Here is an 18,796-nt window from a genome sequence, read left to right as displayed (position 1 = left end):
CTTTGAATTTATTTCTTTAATGATCCTCCACTGTGTTTCTGAGGCTGGAAATCTTTGTAAAAAGACTGGTCAACATTCTCCTTCAGAGAAACTGGCGAGTTCAACCTGCTAACCTTTCTGTTAGGAGCCTGATAGGTTGTGCATTTCACCACAGGGTTCTACTTTTATGGACCTTAATTTCCTATTAAGAAGTCATATTCTTTGAGTAGTATGCTTCTTGTTAATTCCTGTATCACCCACAGTGTCATCCTATATAATATCCACAATGTCATCCTGTATAATACAGTGAAAAAAAAATTCTCAAACTCATTGCCATCAAGTAGATTCTGATCCTGTGGACAGATTACAAATGCCCACAATGTTTCTGTGAAGCTAAATCTGTGAAGCAGACTACAACCTCTTTTTCTTGAGAAGTAGCTGATGTGTTCCATCCAAATATCTTTCATGGGTAGCTAAATTCATTAACCTCTGCACCATAATGCATACTCATACTGCACACTTATCTTACAGTCGGTTCTGTAAAACAGCTGCTTGCTTGACTTGAAATTGTTGAATAAATGACACACAGGAACCTCTGGTAGCCCCTTGGTAAGAAGCTGGGTTCCAATCCCAAAGGCATGTGTTTTGAAATCACCAGCTGAAATCATGGCAGAAGGATGGACACTCTCGTCCTGTGCTATGTACGGCCTCTGAAAACCCACTGGAGGGTCAGCTATGAGTCACTGCCAACACGATGGCACAGAACAGCAACTTTGTTACTTTTTTTAGTTTGAATTAGTTGGGAGATAACTGGTCTCACTTTACCAGCCGATCTGGATGCACAGTGATAAGGAGATGCACTGCCAATCTAAAGGCCGGTGATTAAATCCACCAGCTACTTACCCACAGGAAGAGAGAGGGGAAATCTCCTCTCATGCTATTTACAGCCTCTGAACATCCGCTGAAGAGCCAGCTGTGAGAAGGTTCTGACTCGATAGCACGTGACAGCATCGCATTTTAAAAACTAATGCTCACTAAAAATCTAGACGGATGCATTTTCTGTAAGGAGGGATTTCACCTGGAGAAGATAACTGCATTGTGTTTCATTTTAATTCTCTTAACTTTTAAAACATTAATTTTTAAATTTTCTTTTGTAGTTCGAAATTGATGGAAATAGAAAATGCTGTTAGATTAATTAGATTGGTAGACTGGTGTAGTATAATGTTAGTGTTCCTAACTTTTAGTAATTCATTAAGGAAAAAGTCACCAGGACCCATAAAAATGATATATAATAACTTATATTTGGATTTAAAAGATACTTCCCAGGAAAGATTAAAATAAAGGGTCACCTCTTTAAAAAATAAAAGCCAATTGTTAAATTTCTATGGAAGTGTGTGCTGTGTCTTCTTCAGAAGTATTGCCAGCTGGCATTACCAGGTTGACCCTCTACGTATCAACTATAGGACATTAACTTCACACACGCCTGTGAAATATCATTGTTAAAGGCCAAAGATGTTCTAAAGTTAAGTCTAAATCATGGACCAGTAATTAAGAAATGAAATATTTATAATCAAAGCCTAGTTGAAGGTTAATTAGCTCATATTCTATTTTTATAAAAAATACACTTACAAGCTCTTTTAGTTTGCATATTTTCTTCAATAAGTCCGAGGTTTCACACACAGCTGGATGTAGGGGCTGAAAGCTGGGTTGTGCCACCCTCCCAATTTCATAACCCTGATCCTCTTGTGTATAGGTTATCCCTTCCCACGGGTCTTTGCTACATAGTAATGAGTGTTGCCATCAGCAGCTCTAAGATTCTACTCTTATCATTCACAATCCTACAGCTCTCTTCCAGTCCTACATCTCAGTTCCCAGAACAAAGACTTTGGCCCTGTTTACTTCCTAAGTCCCTATCTTGGATCAGTCAATATAGGAACAAAGCAATAACTTTCTATGATTCTCTAGGATTAAGTTATATGAATGACCAGGGTCAACTCAGCAAGGTTCTTCCCTTAACATTTTCACCAAAACCATATGAGACTGGGGAGGGACAGCTCCAAAGTAATGAGTTTCTATGATTGTCTAGGATTAGGTTAGATGACCAGGGTCAACTCAGTGAGGTTCTTCCCTTATCATTATCACCAAAATCATATGAAATTGGAGAGGGACAGGTGAAATACAATTTTTATCCTTCTCTAACACATTATCAGGAATCTTAGATCATATATGTTTCTGAATTCCAAGTTTTCAAGTTTGGAGAATATAGTAGACAGAGTATGAACCTTGCTGACTGCAGGTCACACTCAGTAGCGACCAGGAGAACATCTAATAAATAAAGATACTACTAACTTTCAGGAAATTAAACGGCTATGCATGGAATGTGGCATAAAAAGATCATAAAAATCCAGGTCAATTTTTGCTGCTCACTGATTTTGCCCCACATTTGAAAAAAATATTTCAAGTAATGCAATGTTGTTGTTGTTGTTGTGTTGTTAGTATTTAACAATTTCAGATAATTGGCAAGCACTAATATGCAGAAAATAAAGGAATTACACAGTAAAAAAATTTTTCAGATAAAAGGTTGGGGAACTAAGAAACATTCTTTACTGCACATCTCCTACACTGTGTGCTAGGCACAGTATTTGTAAACTTCATACTCTTGGGATTGTTGTTGTTGTGTGCTGTTGAGTTGGAACGAATCCATGACTGACTCTCCAGCTGCTTTTTGGAGGCAGTAAATTGCTTGGGTGGAGATTACCCAACCATCTCCCACAGAGCTGCTTGTGCATTCGAACCTCTTGCCCTTGAGATTGTAGGGCAGCTTCTTATCACTAGACCACCAGAGCTCTCTTCTTCAGGAGTGGTATTATATTATTTACCACTGTGTTCCTGGGCTTGGAGTATTCCCTGGTTTATTGAGATGCTCATTAAATACATTTGCAGAATAAATATATGGAGATGATAAAGGCTTATGTACATTACTTCACAGAATTCTATCAATCAAGACACCATACGAAGATTTTTTTTTTTTATTCCTAACTTACATTCATTTGTAAAAACTGAAATACTGCCTTGCGGTAGGATAACTGAGATAAAACTTAAAAAACAAAAACAGTCACACAGATCCCAAATCACTACCTTCAGAAAAATATCCAGGTCAGTCCAACTCAGTTGTTGAACTGCCTTTTTATTCTACTGACATTGGTGAATGAAGCCACCTGGTTAATTTAGGATTTTTGCTAAACCCCAACTATTAAATCATTTACTTTAATTATACTTAAGGAGCTCATTCTACTTACAATCTGGTGTAGATGAAACAGTTGCTCCCAATTTGGCATTGGTTAATACCCGATTACACTTCTACTTAAGGGTCTGGAGCTCAGGGCCACATTACTCAAAGACAGACGCTTACATTCTTGAATTATTTTTTTACTTTCTTCTGATTATCAAAAATCTTCAGCATGCTAAAATTTATCTATCTGGTTTAGAACTTTGCAGCCAAAGAAACAGAGTTTTTCAGGGTGATGGTAAGCATTGCGTGCATATATAAGAAAATACACATTTAGGTTGTGCCAACAACAACCGCATCTTAAGCCCCCAATTAAAATGTGACTTTTCAAACTCCAAAGGCTTTGTGTGACAGTTTAGCCATCTGTTTAATGACACAACCAGCACTGATTTGAGCGTAGTTAATTATTACGATAAGAACAGTGCTGGAGAGAGACCGACTCAGATCTCCCCTGAAAATGACAGTTAATTATGAGCAGATAATTAGTGAGGATGGTTAGCATTGCCATATATCTGAGGAAAGAAACAAATATAAAACCTCAGTGCAAAATGTGTGATTATATAAATTTTTAAATCATTATCTAAAATTTTTCCTGGACAAGTGAGGCCAGATAGAAAATTTTTCTAAAGATGCACTGTGTTTCAGAAAATAACTACTAAAGCCTTTTCATCTGATTTGTTGATCCAAATATTCTCATATCAAGTTACTACGGGAAAGCTTTTTGTATCTTATGGCTACTCGTACTAAAAGGAAATCAGCATTTGTCTCCTTAGAATTTAGGACTATAAACTTTACTGTTGGTTTTCAGAGGGTGTAAATTATGGAGGAACTTGCTCATCTACCTCCAGAGGATCAGCTGATAGATTAGAACAACCTGCCTTTGGGTTGGCAGCACAATTCATTACTCTCTGGGCCAACAGAATTCCCTATGTTCCTTTGTGCACTCCCCTACTTGTCCACCAGAACGACTCTGAAGCAATAATAGTGGAAGCTCTCAACTTTCAATCATAGAACGGTAGAGAAGGCAAAGGGAATTCACAGAACCCATGCTCAATAGAGGACCTCTGGTGACAGAGTAGGAGGCTGGGAAACTAAAACTAAAAAGCACGCAGGGGGTTTTCATATTTAAGAGCTTACAAAGCAGGCCCAATATAGTTGCACTTCTCACGGGTTTGGAGGGATCTCTAGTGGCTTAGTGATAAGGAATTGTGCTAACATAAAGACACACCGTTCAAATTAACAACTGCTGTATGGGAGAAAGATGTATCATCTCCTCCCACATGATTTACAGCTTTCAAAAAGATATCAGAGAGCCAATTATGGGTTGGTCCGGACTCTGTGCCACCCAACTACAACACTGGCTTGCTATTGTTCAAACCAAAGAGATTTTCAAGGAGCCCTGGTGATATATTATCTGTTGACTTGCTAACTGAAAAACTAGCTCTTTGTATCCTCGTGGAGGAAGATGAGAGAGTTTGCTCCTGTTAAGATTTACAGCTTCAGAAACCCAACAAATGATCTGAATTTGTCAGAATCAAATCAAAGGCATTGAGTTTGATTTTTTTTTTTTTGCCTCACTGTTGAGAATGAACTTCTCAGCCTGGCTCCTACTTTCTTATTTTAGGCATGAAATTAACTTTTATTATGTGCAATCTAGAACTAGCATTAAGATTATGAACATGCGTCATGTCTAAATCTCCTTTTAAGTGGAATTTATCTGTGAATAGTTAAAGCTTACCTAACTTCAGAGGAGGTGAGGTGAAGAGGAGAAAGACGCAAAGTGGAGGGGAGGCACGATGAAAAGGACAAGCCATGGGAAGGACAGACGTGGGAGGGGAATGGGCGTCAGGGGGGCTGGAGGAGCCAGTCACAGAGAGCAGGAAGGATCCTCCAGCCTGGAGAGGAGAGGGAGGCTGCACTGTTGGAACAGCTGCCAAGAGCAGGAACCACAGGGGAGGGGAGAAGCCAGAGGAGGAAGTGACTGCAGAGCACTTGGTCAATGAGGGTCCAGAGAGTAAGGCATCATTTCCTCCTGGCATGGACCCAGGGACAGGAAAGGGTTTGCAGGCTTTAACTCCAGATTTGGAGCTGTCCATCAAGACATTGCTTACTTGAGCACTGCCTGAACAGAAACATATTGGGTACTTCTAGCCGCCCGTGCCTCCATGGAAAAGACAGAGGTGTCCGCTTTTTGCTATATGATGTGCAGCTCAGGAAAGCTGACAGAGGCTCATGGTGGGTAGGAACTGACTCTATGATATCATATGTGAAAAATTGTTATTGTGTGTGAAAAAAGCCTACATTAGGTCTGCTCATTTTTTAGTTTAACATAGTAATTTATATGAAAAAATCTTTTCAAGGTTATTTTTTTCCTTAAATACACAGTTTATGTATTTTTACAAAACAGAATATACTCACTCAGTCATTGACATTGAGTCACTGACCCTCCAGTGGGTTTTCAGAGGGTGTCCACTGCACAGGAGGAGGTTGTCCGTCTTTCTCTTGGGGAGTCCCGGTTGGATTCGAGCCCCTAGAAAGGCACAGCCTTTGAGTTAGCAGTGCACCTCCATAAGGACTATGTCATCAGGGGTCGCTATTACAGAAGACAGGAGAGAGAAACTGAAGTCAAGAAATCTGGCTTCTAGATCTAACATTCTTTCAAAATACCTTATCTTGGTTTCAGTTTATTCTAATTTAAAGGAGAAATTTGGGCTGGATTCTTTATGCTCAGTAATCAAATTATAATTCTATGTAAACTGAGAACAGCTCTTTTCAAGATTAAACTCTTGCTACTACCTGGCTAACTGAAAGAGAGCCATATGTGTTCTCATTCCATTAAAAAGAAAAAATGTGATCCAACACAAAGTGGAATTATCAAAAACATTCATATCACATGCAAATAAAATCTTGCTGAAGATGATTCAGAAACATCTAGAGAGTCACGCTGGACTCAAAAGAGACCATGTAATGAGGAACATGACGGCTCAAGTCAGATAAATCCTGACTGAAAGCCGAGGTGATCAGTAAAACACTTACGTGTATTTTATTGACTATGCAAAGGCACGCAGCTGTGTGAGTCATAACAAATTGTGGCTAATACTGTGAAGAGTGAGAATTCCAGAACACTTAATTGGGCTCATGTGGGACTGTGCATAAATCAAGAAGTAGTTGTGAGGACAGTTCGAGAAGACACTGCATGGTTTATAAACCAGGGAAGGTTGTGTCTTTTCACTGTACTTGTCACGTAGTCTAGAATGTGCTGTGCTGCATGGCTCCAGCAAGTGGTTCGAGGAAACCAGTTCAATGACAATGAGTTTTGTCTTTTTTTCCCCCCTCATTCAATCTGAGAATATCATCTGAGAAGCTGGAGTATCAGGAGATATTCTGAGAGCATCAGGATTGGAGGAAGAGTCATTAATATCCGACAAGATACACATGGAATAGCCTTGATTGCTGAATATGAAAAATCATTAAAGCATTTAGTGATGATTTTCAAAGACTTTATAATCTTAAATATGGATTACACCTTAACATAGAAGAAAAATATGCTCAAACCTGAACCAGTGAGCAAAGACATCATAAATGAAGAAAATATTGAGGATTTTAAAAAGTTTTATTGTACTTGAGCACCCAATCAGTGCACATGGGGACAACAGTCAAGAAATAAGCTGACTTATTTTATTGGCCAGATCTGTTCTCAAGGACTTCTTTAGAGTAAGAATGCCACTCAGGGGCTCAGGCTTAATTGATCAAAGCCATAGTATTTTCAGTTACTTCATTAGATGTCAAAGTTGGACAATGAATAAAGAAGAACAGAGACTTGTCAGTGGCCTTTGGATTATGGTGTTAGCGATGAATATGAAATATACCATGGACTGACTAAAATCCAACTCTGTCCTGAAGACGTACAATCTTGGATCATATATTGCTTTTATTTGCCTTTTTAAAAACTCAGTAAAAAAGAATGCACAGTTTCTTGAAATACAAGATTATCAAATTACTTTTAAAAAAATCTAGTTTGACTCAAGAAGGTTTTCTGAGTTATAGAAAAGACCTAGTTATACTTAAACATTTAGAGGAAGCTCGTCCCCCTAGCCTTCCCCTTCTCTCGGAGAACGGAATGATACCGACATTTATGCACAGTACTTTTTCTTGTTCTAGTAAGCTTAGATTCCACTTTTGTTTCACAAATGAAAAAGTAATTTGAAAAAGAAGTGCTAAATGAAGATCATCAGTTGAAGGACTGTTTTACTATGTGGCGTCTGTCTCCCTTTCAACAAATCGAGTATGTTTAAGGGACCTATCTTAATATTATTTAATCAGGTGAATAAAATTCCATAGCTTTGTATACATTTAACTAGGAATAGGGATACCTTGCAAAGAGGTAATGAAGAGCAGAAATATGTCTCTGACTCCTTTGTAGCTACAGTCAATTGATTTGGGGGCACAGGGAAAGGAAATATATTGATGCCTACATTTTGTCGGTTTAGTCTCTGAGACCAGACAGTTGGCCTAATAACCTAATATTATAAAGGTATAATCTCTCCTCTTGGATAAACTTAATTGTAGTACTTTTTCTTTTTTCAAAATGAAATGTTCTAATTCTTCCCATTTTTACTATAACAGGCAACCAGTATCAAATTAGTCCAATTGAGGATATTAGTTTCTTGCTCTACCATAGAGCTGTATGATTTTGAAATCAAATCTTTACTGTCTCACATTTCTGGGACTAGTTGTTCAAAGTGAGGTCATCAACAGGGCTGTGCCCTCTCCCAAAGTTCTTATGAAAAGTCTTTTCTTGTCTCTCCAAGCTGCTGGCAGCTACAAGTGTTCTTTGCTTTGCAACTGCTTCCTAAGTTCATCATCACCTGCCTCCTTCCTTCCTTCTGTCTGTGTTTTTTCTGTCCTATTCTATGGTATTCCCCTAAGCTCAGTGGACATTCTACTACAATATAATGTTACTGTGGACATTTTCAAAGGTCATGTTTCCAAACAAGGTCAGACCAATAGAGAGGTATTTAGGGCGAGGCCTTACCTGTGAATTTTGGCAAGCACAAGTTGGTGGCACAAACCAAATTATATCCCTCTGTTGTTAGGAACATGTCCAGTTGGTTCAATATCAGCAAACTTAGTGCACAGCAGAGCCAAATCCAGTGCTGGCCTCATAATCCCTGCCATGTCTGAGCCCCATGCTGCAGTGACTCTGTCATTTCATCTTCCTCTTTTCCCACTTATCTTCTGCTTTACCAAATAGAATGTTCTTCTCCAGGGACAGGTCCCTTCTGATAAGAAGTCCAGTACAGTAAGTGAGACAAAGTCTTGCCATCTTCACTTCTAAAAAGCATTCAGTCTGTGCTTTCAACTCAGATTTTTTTTTTTTTTTTTTTTCTGGGAACCCAGTCAAGTTCATCAAGACCGTAATGCAGAAGCTCACACCTTTTTCTACTTTTAATGTGTGTGAGTGCCTCTTAGTCTTTGGAGAGGTTCCACATGAGAAAAATGATTGTCTGGAATTCCTGTTTTTCACAGTATTGTACATGATTTGTTATGGTTGCGTAGCTTTGCATGGTCAGAAAATCAAATAAATATAAATGTCTTTCCGTATTCTCTGCTTCTAACTAAGATCCATCTGATATCAACAATGATATCTCTTCTTTCATGATCCCTTCTGAATGCAACTTCAATTTCTGGCCGTTCCTTATTGATACACCGCAGCAACCTTTTTTATTTTTAAATTATGCCCAGTATTTTTTTTTTATTTACATGTGATATTAATGATGTTATTTGATGATTTTCACATTTCTGCTGGGTCAGCTTTCTTTGGAATAGGTACAAATAGGGATCTCTGCTCATTGGCTGGCCAGGTAGATATCTTCCAAATGTCTTGACATAGGTAGCTGGTTACCTACAATGCTGAATCTGTTGACGGAAATATTTCAATTGCTGATCTATCAATTCCTAGGACTTTGTTTTCCTCTCATACTTTCAGTGCTGTTTAACATTTTCCCTTCATTCTGCTACCTCCTGAAATGATTAAAATGCTCACCACTTCTTTTTGATAGAGTGGCAGTATTCCTTCTGGGTTTTTTGATACTTCCTGAGTCATTCAATAATTTGCACATAGAATCCTATAATATTGTTCATAGAGGCTTGGAATTTTTCTTTTCTTTGATTCATTTATCCTGACAAATGTTGAGCATGGTCTTTTCTTGGGGTTATCTAACTCCAGGCATTCTGCACTGCATTCTGATACTTTACTTTGACTTCTCAAACTACTCTTTGATCTTTTCTCTCTTAACTTCATTATTTCTTCCATTACTTTAGCTACTATACATACAAAAGCATGATTCAGAGTTTCTTTTGACACCCACTTTTCCTTCCTTCAAAACTTTTTCATGACCTTATTGATACTTCATGTATAACTTCCTCCCACTGCTTATTAGATCACTGATCTGCAGTGCATCAAATATTATCATGAAATGTTTTCTTAATTGAAGTAGGATATACTAAAAGTTATATTTCTGGCTCTTGTGTGAACTTTTTATTTTCTTCAGCTACAAATTGACCTTGCATAGGAATAATAGATTATCTGTTAACATGGTCAGCCCCTGACCTTGTTTAACTGATAATAATAAATTTCTTTGTCATTTCTTTCTACAACTATAATGGATTTGATTCTTGTGTTTTGTATCTTTTGGAGTTTAAATGTACAGCCACTATGTATGTTGTTGAAAATGTTCTTGCAATGAATAGGTTTAAGAGTTGTGAAACTGTGTCATTTGACACCTGGTTTCATCATTTCTATTATCAAGGTCATATTTTCCCACTATTAATCCTTATTTGCTTCCATCTTTTTAATCACCAGTAATTATTAGTGCATCTTATATAAATTGCATGATTCATCAATTTCAGACTGCAGAAGTTGGTAAATAAATCTTCAATTTCTTTGAATTTGGCCTTAGTACTTGGTTCATAAATGTCATAATAGTTGTATAAACTGGTCTTACTTGATCAATCATTTTATAACCTTGGCCTTAAGCACTGACATCTTTGGTAAATGTCTGTTATTATCCTAACAGTCTCTTCAAGGTGATGAAGGCTTTTTCTGTGAAGCACTTGCAACCTCTGCCTGTTATCTAATTTCAAAGCTGCTCCACATTTTCAGGTATTTGTAATATCAATACCTTGCTTTATTGTACCAAAAACTATATTAGTGTCCTGTTCTTGTCATAACAAATGGACACAATTTGGGTATCTATATTCATTATCATTTATTGTTCTAAAGGTTATTACACCTAACCTAAGATGAGAGCAGGGCCGTGTTATCGCAGACTCTTCCAAAAGACTCTTTATCATCTCTCTCAGGTTCTGCTGGCCTCAGACATTCCTAATCTTGCAGCTGCAGCGTAATTTCCTAATCATATGATTATCTTCCCCCATCTGCCTGTGTCTCTTCTTCTTTTAGGCTGCCATGCAGACAGCATTGTTGCTCTTGTTAGGTACATGTGAAGTAGAACCAACTCATAGCTGACTCGCCAATGGGTTTTGAGAATCAGCAGTTGCACTGGAGGATATTGCTTGTCTTTCTCCCACAAAGGAGCTGGTGGATTCAAACTATGTGCCTTTTGGGTTCGCAGCACAGGTCCTTACTAAGCCACCAGAGCCACTATTGTGTGATATGACCTCATATCAAGTGTTTCCACACAAGGCCAGTTTCAAAGATACCAGGAGAAAGGACTACAAAGTCAATTTCTGAGGGCACGATTCAGGCAGTTACTGATATAAATCTATCTAACTCATATGTGGTATAGATCGCAATTTTGAAGTATATTATGCTATCACATGCAAGCAAGATTCTGCTGAAGATTATCCAAAAATGACTGGAACAGCACATCAACAGAGAACTGCCTGAAGTGCAGGCTGGGTTTAGGAAGAGGCCGTGGTACTGGAGATATTATAGCTAATGTCAGATGGATCTTGGCTGAAAGCAGAAAGTACCAGAAAAATGTCTATCTGTGTTTTGTTGACTATGCAAAGGTGTTTGCCTGTGTGGACCATAACAAACTGTGCCTGACTTTGAGAAGAATGGGAATCCCAGAACACCTGATTGTGCTAATGCAAAACCTATGCTTGGACAAAGAGGTGGTCGTCAGAACAAAGCAAGGATGGTTCAAAATTCTGAAGGGTGTAAGCAAGGGATGTGTCCTATCTCCAAAACTTTTCAATCCATATGCAGAACAGATTATCCAGAAGGCAATTGGAGAAAGACTTATCAACAATCTGTGTTATGCAGATGACAAAAGCCTGCATGTAGAAACTGAGGAAGACCTGAAACAATTGCTGCAGAAGGCCAAGGACTGCAGTCTTCAATATGGATTGAAGCTCAACATCAAGAAAACAAGAATTCTCACCACTGAGCCAATTGGCAGCATTATGATAGATGGTGAAGAGAGCGAGATTGTTAACAGTTTCAGTTTGCTTGACTCTATAATCAACACTCTTGGCACCAGCAGCCAGGAAATTAAAAGACAATTTGTTTTGGGGAAGTCTGCTTTCAGATACCTCTCCAAAGTACTGAAGAGTAATAATGTCAGTCTAGAGACTAAGGTGTGCCTGATTCAGGCCATGGTCTTTGCAATCACTTGCTATGCATCAGAGAGCTGGACAATGAGTAGGGATGAGAGAAGGAGGATTGATGCCTTTAAGCTGTGGTGCTGGAAAAGTGTATTGAATATACCATGGGCTGCTAGAACAACAAAAATGTTCATCCTGGAGAGGGTGAAGCCAGGCTGCTTCTTGCAGAAAAGGATTCTGAAGCTTCATCTGACATACTTTGCACATGTTGCAAGGCAGGATCAGTCCTTGGAAAAGGATGTCATGCTTGGGAGGGTGGAGGGACAGCGCAGGAGAGGAAGACCCTCGATGAGATGGATTGATTCAGTGACTGTGGTAATGAGGTAGGTGTGTCAGAGACAATAAGATTGGCACAGGATAAAGCAGAGTTTAGGCCTATTGTCCATAGAGTCACTATGCATCACAGGTGACTAGATGGCACGTAACAACAACAACAACAACAACAACAGTCATAGTTGAATGAGATATTGTGTATTTGATTCTAGCTAGACAATCTTGCTCATAGTTTTGAAGCAGAAAATGAAGTTAAGAAGTAACATGAGTTTTGAAATTGTATTTGTATATTTATTACATTTTTAAAACCTTTAGCTTATTTAATCCTCTTTTCCATTCCCAAGACACAGTTCTACCTAATTCCCTTTCCACAACTCTTCTCATATTTTCTCCTGCAACCTTTCTAAATTATCTATTCTTTTTCTTTTACAAAACTAGCATTACAAATATCCTAACAGTGCCCTCAAAATAGGACTTTATTCTCAAAGCTGTATAGTCATCATTCCAGGTGTGTCTCAGAGTTCACCAGTAAGGACTGTGACCTGTACATACCTTGTCTCTGGTCTCCAGAGGCAGCTGTGGTGGTGAAAGCAGCCAGCAAGTCTGCTGAAACTGTTCTAGAAATTGCATCCCACCTGGCATGAAGGCACCGTCTTGTTTCTTTCAATTCCACACTAGTTCCATTGTAGAATATCTGTTAAAGCACCATATTTTGAACGTTGTTTCTCTATGTACTGTTGAGTTAGGGCTCATAGATGACTCTTCAGTAGGTTTTCAGAGACAATAAATCACACAGGAGGAGATTGCCCACCCCACCTCTCTCCCTCGAAACAGCTGCTGGATTCGAGTTACCTGCCTTTGACTTGGCAGTATAGCTACTCACAAGAGCTCCCCAAGATTGAATAATAGGTGTGTAAACAGCCCTTACCTATTGATGTATGAATCTCTCACTTTACAATATTGTACTAAAATATTACTATCTTTGTTTAATGTTCGTGATTCATAAGACCACCAGCACTCCTCTAATCTGGATAAACACATAAAAATATGTGTTTCAGATATAAACACAATCTCAACTTGCAAAACATATTAAAAAAAAAACCCTAAAAAACAAAACCATATTCTACATGCCAGTCTTAAAATAACAAATCAAGTACAATATAAGAATGTTCAAGTTTACTTATGAAAAAATAAAATTAAAGCTCACTGCTACTTTGGAGGTTTCTAGTTAATAGTATTCTTCCCTTTTTTTGTACTGAGGTTTTGAATTAATTGATAAGGTAGCGACTTGTATGTATACACACATGCTTCCTGAAAGGCACCTTGATTTTGTAATTTCATATGATTTTGCTGTCTCATGTCATTTAATTTTCTGGTTATTTTTAATCTATCATTTACTTATCTTAATTAAAAATGCATAATATCATTAAGTACTTCATTTTTCATTTAGATTATTTTGCATGTAATTATGGGAGAAATAATAGAAAACTTTTGTATGATTATCACAAATGATATGGAGAGTGGCAAACAATTTGTAGTTAATTAGGAGCTTAGTTGGAGTACTAATTAATTTCCATGTGGGCTACATAGAAGATAGATTCCAACAGTTGCCTATCAAATGAATATTAATTTTTATTTTCGAAAAAAGGAACAAAACATTTGTATTCACCCCGCAGACTCAGAGACCAAGAAATGTACATACGTTGTACCTGTAGTTCACATTTCACATCTAAAATAGCACATTTTTCATATATCAAAATTTCCTAGGACTGACAATTCTTATTGTGCTAATATATTTTTTAAAAGCATGTTAATGACAGCAGTTACATCACAACAGCTGAAATATTCATAATATTTCATGTTAGAACTATCTGACGGGATCTGAGTGTTTGCTGCTTGCTACAATTATGTTCTGGCCCTGTCACTTGTTTTTGTTTTGTTGTATTGTGTTTAGATCAGGACTCTGAGTCAGTTCTAACTAGTTCAGTCATGTCGATGGAGCCAAATGGGTCCGTCCAGTTTGGCTTCATCAACAGTAATCAAACCAGGAGAGCTCAGCTTAAATCCTTGGGTTAGGTGTTATAAAACACTGTCCTATATTGTGAAATAATCACGCTATTTCTTTTATTTGCAAAATCCAGTCACCAGTTTTGCCCACTGCCTGTGTAACCTCCAGCTTTATGGCCCCGATTAAATGCTTGTAATAATGGAGCTGTGGGGTGAATGGTGAATTTGTGCAGAAGCTAAAGCCTTAAGTTCTAACTAGTTTTCATTTTCCATTTTACAATTTCCGTTTCCTCTCTATTGAAATCGGTTTAGTTGAAATGAATGGATACTCCTCCACGTATTGATGGCCCTGGGAACTCTTCTGAGGAAGCATCAGTCGGTTAATGATACTGTTAATAATTTGTCCGTGTTTCTTTCTCTTCTTTTTTAGTCTCGACCTATTCCTTCCCACCTTACTTCAGCAGTTGCCGAGAGCATCTTGGCATCAGCCTGTGAGAGCGAGAGCAGAAATGCTGCCAAGCGGATGCGTCTGGACAGACAACAGGTACTGAGGCCTCTTAGAGTCTGATGTCACCGGCTCTTGCAAATTCATTTATGTAAAAGGACAAGCAATCTTCAGTGAGAACATGAGGATCTACATTTTGTGTTCCTTATTATAGAAATTTAAATGTGAAAAATGCATGATCATGTTATCAATGAAGACTAAATTAAAAATTAGTAAATTTTAATTGTTTTATATCCAGTTTGAAGGCTAATTGGAGTAAGAGCTTCTAACCGATGATGTTCCATATTTTTGTAAAGTCACCTAATCCTTTATGATTAGAATCTAACCACTCATATTATTGAACTAGGATTACTCATTAAGCTGATCCAAAGGCATATGATTCTAACTCACCAGCTTCTTGAGGAATTAAGCATTTTCCTCCTATACAGTTTACAGCCTCTGAAAACCCACTAGATAATCAGCTAGGAGTCAGTTCCAACTCAACAATATGTAACAACAACAACATTCTTATTAATGATGAATGAAGTTGAACCTCTCTTTAATTTCTTCCAGTCTACTGCCAAATGCCAGTAGATTATGCTGGGAGTGGTGAAAGCAGTTCTTAGATCATGGGCACTTTAATTTTCAAACCAGCATCCTGTCTTCTTAGCACTTTGAAGAAGTCCATGACAGCAGATTTTCCGAATGCAGCATTTCTGTGGATTTCTTTTTTTACTGCTCCTTCCATAGGCATTAACTGAGAATCCAAGGAAAATGAAGTCGTTGAAACTTCATTCTGCTCCATCTTGCATGATATTGCCTGTGGTGGGCGGGAATTCTTGATTTCTTAATGATTCGATGGAATCCTTATTGCAGGTTGTAGTCTTTGAACTTCTTCAGTACCTGCATCAAGCCCTTCTGCAAGCAGTGTTGTGTCATCTGCATAATGTAACATTTTGATGAGTCTTTTATTTTTTCTCTCCTAATTATTTTTTGAGATTTTAATGAAAGTTTATAAAGAATTTGGGTTTCCAATCATTCATTATTGCACATTTTCCTCCCTGTCCTCATCCCAATCTTGATTTTTCTTTGGGAAAAATTTCTTTCCTTGTTATACAGCACTCCTCCACCCCCCACCCCCAACCACTTTACTATACAGCTCTTATTTTGTACTCTTATCATGCCAATAATACCTAATCACATTTCTTTTTATTTTATTATATAGTGGTTTATTTACAAAGTTCAAATACATTGTGTTTTACAAGGGATCTTTCCTATTTTCTTCAGCACCCCCCCCCCCATCAAATTGTGCGACTCTGTGATTAACCACCCCTCCCTGCCCTTTTCTTCAGTCATGTTGCTATATTCTTCCTCATACAGTGCGGCTTCTTCAGTGATTTGCTCAGCATACACATTATTCACGTTATGGAGAAAGGACCCAACCCTAAAACATACCATTCCTGGTTTCTAGAAATTAGGCTGTGAGAATTCTGCAAGATTGAAAAGGCTCTGTGGGTGTTCAATTATCTGTATGTAGTATATAATAGATAATAGATCATATATCATATATAATATATCATATATACTGCACTCTAGAATAGTCCCCATTGTACCAGTGATTTTGAGGGTCAGTCATGACATTACTGATTTATTTATTATTCTGTTCAGTGTCCCCCAAAATTGGCCTTGCATTGTTGTATTCATTACTAAGGAAATCTGTGGTTCCTACATTTTTTTCCTGATAGTCCTTTGTTTTCTAAAAAATCATCTGTTTGATTATAAAAACGTTTGCACCCTACCTTAACTCATACACCAGGGTCCTTTTTGGGACCTGGCAATTTATACCAGGTAGGAACGTTTTGTCTAGATATTGGTCTACATAAGGTGATAAACTTGCCAAGTTCTTAGATTCAAATGGAGAATTATGCAGAGTAGTCATGTTTAGTGTTTGCAAATACTGTTTCAGAAATATCTAAGTCTTATTTTTAATATGACCACTATAGGGAGCTATGGTGGCTAGGCAGTTAGGCATTGCACTATTAATCCAAAGACTTTAATACAGTGGCTGCTCACAAGAGAAAGATAGGCAGTCTCCTCTTGTGTCATTCACTGTCTCTGAAAACCTACTGGAAAATCAGCCATGAGTTGATTCTGACTCACCAATTGACTCCACCCATAAGAACAATAAACACTATAGATTATATTTGTCACGCCACACAAAGACTTCTACCACATGATTTTATTTCTCAGCAAGGCTTGAGTAGTGTGAGAGGATCCCATCTATAATTGTATTTAAATAGTGTTTTTTACCCCCAAGTAGACACTGTTAGGTTTGGGTAATGATATCATCCATTTGATTTTTTTTTTTTGATGGGTGTGCTTTTTTTTTTTTAGTGCCATATTCTCTACCAGCAGCCACAGAAGCCTATTCTAGGCTCCCCAAGACCAGAGATAGAGGCCCCAGTTTACAGGTTTGGGTACCAGGGTCCCTGGATGATCTCTTCTTGGGCTGAACAGCCCATTTATCCCCCATATACAAAGGGTATCTATCAGGTCCGGAACGAAGGGTCCTTGAGTTTGGGCAACTCAGAGTGGGGAACCCACTTCTGCCTTCAGTATCCGCTCACTCTTGTGGGTGCCATCGCAGTATGGGGGCTTCTGGGTGGCCTTGCAGGTACAGAGGAATACACTGCGAGTCTCCTGGACCTTGAACTTAAGTGGGGATAGGCCAGTGCATTGAAAGAAACAGGAGCCATCACAGAAGGGCTGCTTCTTGCTGCGACCACATACACACCACCTGTATGTAGTGCCAGCCACCAGCTCTACCTTGATGGGTGTCTTCTGGACCACCAAGGGCTGGGCTGGCGTTTTGGAGAACCATTTGGTCAACCAGGAGAAGTCCCCCCTCTGGTTCAGCCCCGCTCCACGCGCCGCCCCCCACAGGGTCGCCCCTAAGCTGCCCAGTGTCATCAGACCTCCCTGTATCGCAGCACCAGGCCACCTCCTGCTTCCACGCCTCCCCGCGCCGGGTCACCTTCCCCGCCTCTCGATATCATCCATTTCTATGTCCATTCTTAGCCCTATTCACAACCCTTAGAACTCACCTTTGACTCAGAGTGTCTCCGTTGTGTTCCTATCCTTGTATGGACACTTAGAAGTTCATAGGCTGGACAGTGGAAATGCTGCCCTGCGTGAAGCCATACCTGTCTGATTTCTGCGAGAGGTTAGCGACTGCTGGAGCTGTAATTATGCATGCCCTTCAGAGGTTAGGGTGCTTGATGAATTAATTAGATTTCTATAAAGCTCTTTGAGATACGAACATGAAAGGTCTTGCGGATGTGTTAAGTACTTTATTTCCTGTGTCCACCTTGCCCATGGTCCAGGGAGGTTTGTTGTTATGCAGCCTCAGCCCTGGAGCTCGCCGGTGGCAAGGACAGGAGCCGACTGCTTCATCAAGAATCACATTTCACAGAAATGAGGTCAATCCCCAGTGCATTAGAAAGGGTATTCAACATTATTTTTTTTTTTACTTGAAAACAGAGAATTTTAAAGTTATCGAGGAAATTCTTCCTCACTTTGAAAATTCAAAAAGATAAGCAAAGTCAGACTTGACCTTTTGAATGTTTTAACTCAAAGGTGTTATGTTTTTTCCTTATCTTTTTTACTTGGATGTAGTAGTTGTGTTGTTAGGTGCTGCCCTGTCGACTCCAACTCACAGTGACTTTATGAATGATGGATATGAACTTAGCCCCCTGCTAATCTCTGATGTGCTGGAGACCACTGTCACAGTCACTGTGTCAAACCATTGTGTTGAGGGGATTCTTCTTTTGCACAGACACTTCACCATTTCCAGAATGATGGGTTTTGTTTTTGTTTTTTTTCAGAGGCAGGCCTCTCCTGACAACATACCCAAAGTGTATGTGACAAAATTTCATGATCTTTGCCTAAGGGGCATCCTGGTTGCAATTCCTCCAATAGAGATACCTTTGCTCCTTTGACAGTTCTTGCAATATTCAATACTCATCGAATACTATAGTTCTAAGGGACCAATTTTTCTTCTGTCATCCATCTTCTTTGTCCAGCTTTCGGATACAGAAGGAGGAATTGAAAAATACCATTTTTTTTAATCA

General features: G+C 38.7%; 1 protein-coding gene and 1 pseudogene across 6 annotated transcripts in view; one reads left to right on the top strand and one right to left on the bottom strand.

Annotated features, from left to right (window-relative positions):
• NOL4 (nucleolar protein 4) overlaps positions 1 to 18,796 on the top strand; it is a 396,517-nt gene that overhangs the window by 297,579 nt on the left and 80,142 nt on the right. For 5 of the 6 annotated variants that reach the window (XM_006889163.1, XM_006889164.1, XM_006889166.1 and 2 more), the window contains one exon: positions 14,613 to 14,726. The exons of the other annotated variant lie outside the window; for it this stretch is intronic. In XM_006889163.1, coding sequence (XP_006889225.1) covers positions 14,613 to 14,726 — 114 coding nt within the window. The remainder of the gene's footprint in view (positions 1 to 14,612; positions 14,727 to 18,796) is intronic. 6 annotated transcript variants of the gene reach the window in all.
• On the bottom strand, positions 17,253 to 17,636 carry LOC102858218 (annotated as a pseudogene).

The sequence above is a fragment of the Elephantulus edwardii genome, unplaced genomic scaffold (genome assembly GCF_000299155.1).
Source record: "Elephantulus edwardii isolate Elephantulus edwardi_28Jun2011 unplaced genomic scaffold, EleEdw1.0 scaffold00076, whole genome shotgun sequence".
In the NCBI taxonomy this organism is placed as follows: domain Eukaryota; kingdom Metazoa; phylum Chordata; class Mammalia; order Macroscelidea; family Macroscelididae; genus Elephantulus; species Elephantulus edwardii.
The sequence above is the reverse complement of the archived record's forward strand: the minus strand, read 5'-3'. Positions and strand labels throughout refer to the sequence as shown.